This window comes from Saccoglossus kowalevskii, chromosome 5 (genome assembly GCF_978046115.1).
Source record: "Saccoglossus kowalevskii chromosome 5, keSacKowa6.1, whole genome shotgun sequence".
NCBI classification, from domain to species: domain Eukaryota; kingdom Metazoa; phylum Hemichordata; class Enteropneusta; family Harrimaniidae; genus Saccoglossus; species Saccoglossus kowalevskii.
In genome coordinates, this window is record NC_140645.1 from 11,162,623 (window position 1) to 11,174,450 (window position 11,828).

At 35.1% G+C, this 11,828-nt stretch overlaps 1 protein-coding gene and 1 long non-coding RNA gene across 2 annotated transcripts; both read left to right on the forward strand.

Annotated features, from left to right (window-relative positions):
• Positions 1-200: 200 nt before the first annotated feature.
• On the forward strand, positions 201-1,962 carry LOC100375495 (myelin protein P0-like). Its single transcript, XM_085499523.1, has 2 exons — positions 201-283; positions 1,473-1,962. The coding sequence occupies exons 1-2, from the start codon at positions 235-237 to the stop codon at positions 1,883-1,885; spliced, it is 462 nt and encodes a 153-aa protein (XP_085355649.1). The 5' UTR covers positions 201-234; the 3' UTR covers positions 1,886-1,962.
• Positions 1,963-2,941: 979 nt separating this feature from the next.
• LOC146745486 (uncharacterized) lies at positions 2,942-4,714 on the forward strand. Its single transcript, XR_014929489.1, has 2 exons — positions 2,942-2,998; positions 4,247-4,714. It is a non-coding gene; the product is annotated as an uncharacterized LOC146745486 (long non-coding RNA).
• The last annotated feature ends 7,114 nt before the right edge of the window (positions 4,715-11,828 follow it).

An 11,828-nucleotide genomic window follows, 5' to 3' on the forward strand; every position in this document is an offset into this window, starting at 1 on the left:
AATTAATAAATGAACAAATAAATAACTAAATAATAATACGTCATGTAGTATTGTGCAAATTTTGTTAGAAATTAATATTACACAGGGACGGGACACAGCGCGTCCTTACACGAACTTTGAGCCCGACCTAAACGATCACGTGACAGACTATGACTCCGAGCTACTGAAAATCAAATACAGCGCAGCAGGGTATAAAAACAAATCGTCACATATTTGCATAGTATCAAAGACAAAATGGCGAATTCGACCAGAGTGCTTCTGAAAGTTATTGTCGCTGTAACAGGTGAGTTTACATTGATTTTATAGCAGTTGTTAAATCGATGCATAATTTACATGGGCTATTACAATCTACGTCTGTGCTATAAAATTTACTACATTCATTGTCTGCCATTTCAAAACGAATCATACTCGTGTCGCTAAACAAGGCATGTCATACGTTTCTCGTAGGCTGTGCAGGCGTTTGAACTTAGACGGTTGCGTTGAGAAATAGTGCGTTGCGATGAAATCAATCATGGCGTCTTCATACACATACCCCAAAACGAACGACTTTTTAAGAGGGTAGTAAAAAAAAAGCGAAAAAAACGGCGAAAATGTTGCCATCACGTTTTGGTAAAAAATGCAAATTTCAAGTTGCCCGGAACTATTTTCTTATTTGACATACTATTTATTGTTGCCGTGTGTCTCGCTGGTCTTAGTGTTAGCGAGGTAGACATGTTTTTTTGCACGAATACCCGTGTTGTTAGCTAGGTTGACCCCATTGCATTCCATGATGGTTAATGAATAACTATATGTAACACCTGACTATAAAAGGTACAAGCATGTTTTTCAAGTTGTTTATTTATTTTTTTGTTACTTATTGTTTAGTGGCAAACATTTTCTACCAGCTGCCCTAGACAGCAAATTATGTTGGGTTTTAGTGAATTTCATTTCTGACACGGATACCAATGGCTCGCTTATACCGCTATTGTGTCTAATTCAGTGAAATTACTTCAATCAAATGAAACTATTTTGTTTATGAGACACGTGCACTGCACATTTCTTCGCTCCATTCAAATTTCAAGTATAAAAACCCGCTGTTTTCTCACAGGCCAACAAATTCCCTCGGTCGGAATATAGCAAAATGATGTGCATGTGCGCAGCAACATGTCTTTTTAACGTCATTCCGATTTGGGACCTTACCTATCAGCTAAATAATTAAACACTTTAAAGGGGGAGGGTCGTCACCTGCGCACGCGCGCGATTTGAGTCCCAAGAGACGATAACAACACACGCTAAAGACGCAAAGGCTCATGGATAGACGTTTGTTTGTAAACAATGACACGCTGTGGCCATCTGACGCATGCGCAAGTGACGACTCCTAGCTTTAATCTAAAACCTGACTGAAATAGTTGTCCACTTCAAAACGAATCTACAGCCAAAATTTGGGATGAGTTTATTATGACCATACTCATGTTGAATTCATTATTTCATAGGTATTGCGTTATGTTACGCACAACAGTCGGAAATACGGGTCAGTACGTACGAGATTCGTGAGACCGTATACGGCGATACCGTGGGTCTGATGTGCAACTACGAATATCCTGACTACTACAAGGAGAATGTGATAATCACGTGGCTGTTCCAACCAGCGGACGCAAATGAAGAGATTGTCATTATGAGTAAAACTGACGACAACGAGCCGTTGTATTACGGGCCTTTCGGTAACAGAATCGAACACACGGGGTCACGTGGCGACATTCTCATTCATCAGGTGACGTTAAAAGAAGACGGTTTGTACACTTGCGAAGTCAACTTTTATTTGTCAAAGGCGTATGGTGAAGGGGACACAGAGTTAATTGTGTATTGTAAGTATAATCACAATTCATCTGGCGGACGTATGTGTTAGTTGGTAGATAGATGATAGAAGATCCGAAGATCCATCATGCTTTCACTAACCCCTCGCTAGACAATGAAGAAATAATTTGGTTTACCTCAAAAGTGCAATGAAAAAATATTCAAAACAAGAATTATTCTAAAAAGAATGGTCATTAATTAAAAATATGTCAATACCCACAGAAACGTATATTAGATACCAGGAGAGCATATTGTCTAATAAAAGCTGTCTGCTTATATGAATTTGAAAAAAAAAAAATCTTTCATAACGAAACAGATTGCTAAATGGGCTAAGAAAATTTAGCATTAGCCGTTGTGGCTTAAAATTATTTCACGGTGGAGGTGCATATGTACACTTAATGGGTGACGGATGGGATAACAAGGAAGGGACTAATACGTTGAATGGAAATGGAGACAATATGATGAGATCGGATGTGTGAGTGAGTGGAGTGAATAGGTACACGTAGGTGAGTATGTCAGCCAGTCAGCGCACATTGAAGGAAAAACGTTTGTTTTTATTTGCAGATATGGTGGAATTTATTGATATTCTCAAATATAATGCTGGTGATTACGTATGGGCACCTCCAGGGGAGCCTATTTCATTCGACTGTGAGGGAACACGTGGCAAACCGATAGCAGAGCTTAATTGGTACTTGAGTAATGAGAAAGTGCCACCAGAGAGTGAATCTTTTACTGAAAACGATGACGGAACGTTCGATTCATACAGCACAGTGGTGATCGTACCGACACTGTCTGACCACAATGCGGTCCTCAAGTGTGAAGGATTCCAAGATACCCGATTGTTGGAATGGAAACGAAAATATGAGTCTGTCGTTTTAAATACCAGTAAGTTGCTTGTGATTCTAAATTGAATAACTGAATAACTGTCATTTTTGCAAATTAGGTTCTTAAACAAAACATAAGTCACTTTGTTTTCTCAGTCACAACGAAATTTCGGTGACCATTTGTAAATATTGTCTACTCATTGATGATTTTATTCCTTTCAGGTGGTGTAGCAAAGAAAGTCGTCAGTTTTGTTTTGATTATTTCAACAATAGTACTTAGTTCACTTTTTGTGTGACGAAACGCGTAGACTCGAGATGAAGGTTCTCTATAGTTTGTTCAGGTAATTATTAGTCCCCTTGTGGGTGCGGATTCCATGTGAACGGCCCCAAAATTCATCCCCATATTTATGAACTTTTACATAATTGAAAACAACATACCCAATCATAGATCGTTTAACACAAGTAATATAAAAACACGAAACACACGACTGACAATAATCGTACAATCCACATTAAAACAACACAGTACACAACACAGTCGAATCAGAGATGGACAAATGAACTCCATGGTAAACAAAAAGTCATGTCGGATGTTTCGAAATGAGTGAACACATCCTGCTCCCAATGCGATGCCAGCCATATTTGTTTCTTTGTCGTAATCAAAAGATTTCTATTTAAAACCTAAGGCATATATCAAACATTTGACATTGACGCCATTTTAGGCTATCGTATTAAATCACATACTCATTATATCTACTAAAAATAACTTTTGAAACCTACAAATTACAAGCAATATAAGAAATGAGTAAAATTACCAACATATTGCAATTACAACTGTTCCCCTGCCTAAATTATTGACTGACTAATTGTTACATATCCGAAGACTTTGCATGGCCATACGAAAACGTTCATTACCATCTACTGAAACAATTCTATGAAAGATGTCATATCTGCCAAGTGCATATCTGATACACAAAGATACTTTACAAAGAAAATCCACATGTCTGTTCTACTGTCAGAATCCAATTCATTGGCCAATTTCCAGAATGACTCAAATCTCGTTTTCCGCTGCCTCTGATCCATCGCGTTTGGTTTCTCTTTAAATTAATAGTTTGCATGCCAACCGGAAGCACCAGCTTTATACTCACAGGCAGCAACACGTCTAGAAGCACACCCGTTCTGTTGTCAGAACTGTAATCGCAATCTATACTACTGGTGTTAAAGTCAGTCCTCTTCAAAACACCACTTCTGATCTACAACCCGAACACCCTCCGATTTTCATCAAATGTCAATTTTGTTCGCTTGCCAGAAGCAATGTCCTTTGTTTCATTTGTCGACATAATAACTTACATCCCTGACCAGTTGCTGAAATTTTATGTTATATGACGTTTAGCTCTATTGGTATCATTTCCTGTTCCAAATAAATGTTCTTTTACCTTGCAGTGTAGTTCTTCCTACCTTGTAGTGGAATGACTGCACTCTTCTGTCAGGCGTTTTTATCTTCGAAGTATTATATGGTGTTCAATAATTTAATGCTTTTAAATACAACACTGCACTCGTAATGATTCCAAATATTTTCTTCTTTTCAGATCATATTTTAGTTGCTTCTATATTCACAACTAGAACGCTGTATTCCAAAATTTGAATCAAATCAACATTCCCCCCCCCAGTCTGTCAAGAACTCCACCAATCACCATGGTATAAAAGAGGATTTAGTTATGACTAGCTTGTGTTCTGCCAGATGGGAAGAGTATGTTATGCAGCTAACATCCACCCCTGTCGTAATGATACGTTGCAAATAAAAATATATCTTCATTTTATGTATATACATGACTGGAAGACATTGTTTGGGAAATATGAATACAAATAAAATTGACGATGAGTGGACTGCTGTAGAAAACCAAACTTCTTCATTTGTGAAACATTTATGACGAGTTTATCAAATAATTTAGTTATTCATCATGTAGTATTTCAATTTCACTTTCTCTGTAGTATAACTGACTTTTTGTATTCACCGCAAATATTATTTCTTTTCCAATATATAAATATTAAGATTATGGGTTTTCGAGTCACATTTTTCAATAACAGATATCGTTTGTTTTTTTAAATCCATTGACGGATACAATTGGTTGTTCAAATGCACTAAATGATATCTTTGGTTGTTCAAATGCACTGATATCACTAACTGATATCATTGGTTGTTTAAATGCACTGACTGATATCATTGGTTGTTCAAATGCACTAACTGATATCATTGGTTGTTCAAATGCACTAAATGATATCACTGGTTGTTCAAATGCACTAACTAATATCACAGGTTATTAAAATGCACCAACTGATATCATTGGTTGTTCAAATGCACTAACTGATATCATTGGTTGTTCAAATGCACCAACCGATATCATTGGTTGTCTGAGTTCATTGACCGATATCATTGGTTGTTCAAATGCACTAACTGATATCATTGATTGTTCAAATGCACTAACTGATATCATTGGTTGATCAAGTCAATTGACTGATATCATTGGTTGTTCAAATGCACTGACTGATATCATTGGTTGTTCAAATGCACCAACCGATATCATTGGTTGTTCGAGTTCATTGACCGATATCATTGGTTGTTCAAATGCACAAACTGATACCATTGATTGTTCAAATGCACTAACTGATATCATTGGTTGATCAAGTCAATTGACTGATATCATTGGTTGTTCAAATGCACTGACTGATATCATTGGTTGATCAAATGCACTAACTGATATCATTATTTGTTCAAGTCAATTGACAGGTATCATTGGTTGATCAAATGCACTAACTGATATCACTGGTTGTTCAAATGCACTAACTGATATCATTGATTGTTCAAGTCAATTGGCTGATATCATTGGTTGTTCAAATGCACTAACTGATATCATTGGTTGTTCAAATATACTAAATGATATCATTGGTTTATCAAGTCTATTGACTGATATCATTGGTTGTTCAAATGCACTAACTGATATCATTGGTTGTTCAAATGCACTAACTGATATCATTGGTTGATCAAGTCAATTGACTGATATCATTGGTTGTTCAAATGCACTAAATGATATCATTGGTTGTTCAAATGCACAAATTGATATCATTGATTGTTCAAATGCACTAACTGATATCATTGGTTGTTCAAATGCACGAACTGATGTCATTTGTTGTTCAAATGCACTAACTGATACATTTGTTGTTTAAATGCACTAACTGATATCATTGGTTGATCAAGTCAATTGACTGATATCATTGGTTGTTCAAATACACTAAATGAAATCATTGGTTGATCAAGTCTATTGACTGTTATCATTGGTTGTTCAAATGCGATAACTGATATCATTGGTTGTTCAAATGCACTAACTAATATCATTGGTTGTTCAAGTCAATTGGCTGATATCATTGGTTGATCAAATGCACTAACTGATATCATTGATTGTTCAAGTCAATTGGCTGATATCATTGTTTGATCAAATGTACTAACTGACATCATTGGTTGTTCAAGTGAATTGGCTGATATGATTGGTTGATCAAATGCACTAACTGATATCAATGGTTGTTCAAATGAATTAACTGATATCATTGGTTGTTCAAGTGAATTGGCTGATATCAGTGTTTGATCAAATGCACTAACTGATATCATTGATTGTTCAAGTCAATTGGCTTATATCATTGGTTGTTCAAATGCACTAACTGATATCATTGGTTGTTCAAATGCACTAACTGATATCACTGGTTGTTCACGTGAATTGGCTGATATCATTGGTTGTTCAAATGCACTAACTGACATCAATGGTTGTTCAAATTCATTGACTGTTATCATTGGTTGTTCAAATACATTGACTGATATCATTGGTTGTTTAAATGCACTAACTTATATCATTGGTTGTTCAAATGCACTAACTGATATCATTATTTGTTCAAGTCAATTGACTGATATCATTGGTTGATCAAATGCACTAACTGATATCACTGGTTGTTCAAATACACTAACTGATATCATTGATTGTTCAAGTCAATTGGCTGATATCATTGGTTGATCAAATGCACTAACTGATATCATTGATTGTTCAAGTCAATTGGCTGATATCATTGTTTGATCAAATGCACTAACTGACATCATTGGTTGTTCAAGTGAATTGGCTGATATCATTGGTTGATCAAATGCACTAACTGATATCAATGGTTGTTCAAATGAAGTAACTGATATCATTGGTTGTTCAAGTGAATTGGCTGATATCATTGGTTGTTCAAATGCACTAACTGATATCATTGGTTGTTCAAATGCACTAACTGATATCACTGGTTGTTCACGTGAATTGGCTGATATCATTGGTTGTTCAAATGCACTAACTTACATCAATGGTTGTTCAAAATCATTGACTGATATCATTGGTTGATCAAATGCACTAACTGATATCACTGGTTGTTCAAATACACTAACTGATATCATTGATTGTTCAAGTCAATTGGCAGATATCATTGTTTGATCAAATGCACTAACTGACATCATTGGTTGTTCAAGTGAATTGGCTGATATCATTGTTTGATCAAATGCACTAACTGATATCAATAGTTGTTCAAATGAAGTAACTGATATCATTGGTTGTTCAAGTGAATTGGCTGATATCATTGTTTGATCAAATGCACTAACTGATATCATTGATTGTTCAAGTCAATTGGCTTATATCATTGGTTGTTCAAATGCACTAACTGATATCATTGGTTGTTCAAATGCACTAACTGATATCACTGGTTGTTCACGTGAATTGGCTGATATCATTGGTTGTTCAAATGCACTAACTGACATCAATGGTTGTTCAAATTCATTGACTGATATCATTGGTTGTTCAAATACATTGACTGATATCATTGGTTGTTTAAATGCACTAACTTATATCATTGGTTGTTCAAATGCACTAACTGATATCATTATTTGTTCAAGTCAATTGACTGATATCATTGGTTGATCAAATGCACTAACTGATATCACTGGTTGTTCAAATACACTAACTGATATCATTGATTGTTCAAGTCAATTGGCTGATATCATTGGTTGATCAAATGCACTAACTGATATCATTGATTGTTCAAGTCAATTGGCTGATATCATTGTTTGATCAAATGCACTAACTGACATCATTGGTTGTTCAAGTGAATTCGCTGATATCATTGGTTGATCAAATGCACTAACTGATATCAATGGTTGTTCAAATGAAGAAACTGATATCATTGGTTGTTCAAGTGAATTGGCTGATATCATTGTTTGATCAAATGCACTAACTGATATCATTGATTGTTCAAGACAATTGGCTGATATTATTGGTTGATCAAATGCACTAACTGATATCATTGATTGTTCAAGTCAATTGGCTGATATCATTGTTTGATCAAATGCACTAACTGACATCATTGGTTGTTCAAGTGAATTGGCTGATATCGTTGGTTGATCAAATGCACTAACTGATATCAATGGTTGTTCAAATGAAGTAACTGATATCATTGGTTGTTCAAGTGAATTGGCTGATATCATTGTTTGATCAAATGCACTAACTGATATCATTGATTGTTCAAGTCAATTGGCTGATATAATTGTTTGATCAAATGCACTAACTGACATCATTGGTTGTTCAAGTGAATTCGCTGATATCATTGGTTGATCAAATGCACTAACTGATATCAATGGTTGTTCAAATGAAGAAACTGATATCATTGGTTGTTCAAGTGAATTGGGTGATATCATTGTTTGATCAAATGCACTAACTGATATCATTGATTGTTCAAGTCAATTGGCTGATATTATTGGTTGATCAAATGCACTAACTGATATCATTGATTGTTCAAATCAATTGGCTGATATCATTGTTTGATCAAATGCACTAACTGACATCATTGGTTGTTCAAGTGAATTGGCTGATATCGTTGGTTGATCAAATGCACTAACTGATATCAATGGTTGTTCAAATGAAGTAACTGATATCATTGGTTGTTCAAGTGAATTGGCTGATATCATTGTTTGATCAAATGCACTAACTGATATCATTGATTGTTCAAGTCAATTGGCTTATATCATTGGTTGTTCAAATGCACTAACTGATATCATTGGTTGTTCAAATGCACTAACTGATATCACTGGTTGTTCACGTGAATTGGCTGATATCATTGGTTGTTCAAATGCACTAACTGACATCAATGGTTGTTCAAAATCATTGACTGATATCATTGGTTGTTCAAATACATTGACTGATATCATTGGTTGTTTAAATGCACTAACTTATATCATTGGTTGTTCAAATGCACTAACTGATATCATTATTTGTTCAAGTCAATTGACTGATATCATTGGTTGATCAAATGCACTAACTGATATCACTGGTTGTTCTAATACACTAACTGATATCATTGATTGTTCAAGTCAATTGGCTGATATCATTGGTTGTTCAAATGCACTAACTTATATCATTGGTTGTTCAAATACACTAACTGACATCATTGGTTGTTAAAATTCATTGACTGATATCATTTGTTGTTCAAATACATTGACTGATATTATTGGTCGTTCAAGTCAATTGAAGGATATCATTGGTTGTTCAAATGCACTAACTGATATCACTGGTTGTTCACGTGAATTGGCTGATATCATTGGTTGTTCAAATGCACTAACTGACATCAATGGTTGTTCAAATTCATTGACTGATATCATTGGTTGTTCAAATACATTGACTGATATCATTGGTTGTTTAAATGCACTAACTTATATCATTGGTTGTTCAAATGCACTAACTGATATCATTATTTGTTCAAGTCAATTGACTGATATCATTGGTTGATCAAATGCACTAACTGATATCACTGGTTGTTCAAATACACTAACTGATATCATTGATTGTTCAAGTCAATTGGCTGATATCATTGGTTGATCAAATGCACTAACTGATATCATTGATTGTTCAAGTCAATTGGCTGATATCATTGTTTGATCAAATGCACTAACTGACATCATTGGTTGTTCAAGTGAATTGGCTGATATCATTGGTTGATCAAATGCACTAACTGATATCAATGGTTGTTCAAATGAAGTAACTGATATCATTGGTTGTTCAAGTGAATTGGCTGATATTATTGTTTGATCAAATGCACTAACTGATATCATTGATTGTTCAAGTCAATTGGATTATATCATTGGTTGTTCAAATGCACTTACTGATATCATTGGTTGTTCAAATGCACTAACTGATATCACTGGTTGTTCACGTGAATTGGCTGATATCATTGGTTGTTCAAATGCACTAACTGACATCAATGGTTGTTCAAATTCATTGACTGATATCATTGGTTGTTCAAATACATTGACTGATATCATTGGTTGTTTAAATGCACTAACTTATATCATCGGTTGTTCAAATGCACTAACTGATATCATTATTTGTTCAAGTCAATTGACTGATATCATTGGTTGATCAAATGCACTAACTGATATCACTGGTTGTTCAAATACACTAACTGATATCATTGATTGTTCAAGTCAATTGGCTGATATCATTGGTTGTTCAAATGCACTAACTGATATCATTGGTTGTTCAAATGCACTAACTGACATCATTGGTTGTTCAAATGCACTAACTGATATCATTGGTTGTTCAAATGCACTAACTGACATCATTGGTTGTTAAAATTCATTGACTGATATCATTTGTTGTTCAAATACATTGACTGATATTATTGGTCGTTCAAGTCAATTGAAGGATATCATTGGTTGTTCAAATGTACTAACTGATATCATTGGTTGTTTAAATGCAATTAAACAGTCCATTAAGACAGTGGTCACTATTATTATGCTACATTTGTGCATTTTTCTAGAATTCCTTTGTAGATTTTGAACCAAGTGGGCATATTTACTTACATGTCTTGATGAAAAATTTAGAAAAGAAACACAGAAAAAAATATAAGCAGGTTTATTTTCTGAATTTTGCCAAAAGTATAACAATTTTAAATTACAAGAATAATATTTTGACACATTACACACCTGAGAGTGAATTCACGGTGTCGATATCATGCTCCAAGACATGGGTACGCTTTTCCGCCCAACTAATTACAAGTGAAACTGCACATTTTTTTTATATCTAAAACAATTATTCGCTTACTTAATTGATGTACTCGTTGTGTAAATTGTATACCTAACAACAATAAAAAAAACAATTATCTCTTTTTGTTACACTGTTAGTTGAATTTAATAACCATTTTTAATTTAATAATGTTCATGTTTTCTTGAATTTTTCTGACCACGCATAAAGTTTAAAACCTAAACCCCATATAGGTGTTAGTGATGGCTTATATATTGTTGCGAAGCATGACAACCTGGACAAATAGGGCGACGATTATGTCCGCATTATCGTTATCTGCGCAGTAATCTGCGCATGTTCAGACTGGAGTGAACTCGTGTAGAGAATAAGCAATACATGAAATGCTATTACCCTTGACTGGGTCTTTATACAATTTATGAACACTCTGACTTTCAAAGCAGCGGTCAAATATCAAATTAATTCTCGTTTGCAATAACAGAGGGTTTCCGTTCATTGGTCTGGCCATTATTATGTGGGGGGGGGGGGGTCATTGCCCAACGTGCGTACACATTACTAGCTTATAGGACATCTGGATAATTAATGGCGCGTATGTTCATGAGATACCGTTGGTGACTAAGCGGGCGGGGATGATAATTCGTGATTCAGACCTTAGGCAAATAATAACGAGTTATGTACGCAAGATAAAAAAAAGATCATAATCATCATCAAAAGACAGAGACATTTTGCGTTTAATTTGTTTCACGATTATGACGTCACCTACGACTTCAGACAGACCTGAGTGTGACACCTACTTATAAATGCACAACGACCTGTATTTGGCTGCTTGATCCGGTTTTGGAGCAGTCAGCCCACACACTGGACTATTTTAAAATCGTCGGCAGACGATATCGCCGAGTGTCCCGCTTATTTATTTCAAGAGATAAAAGAAACGTGTGTTGTTTGTCTCAAATTCTAATCTCATTAAAAATTAACCGTTAACTGACGATAGTTCACTAGCCGGTACCATTTTTCATCTGTCGAATAAGGCGAGATGTAATCACGTGACCAAGGCGTGTAACGGTGGAGG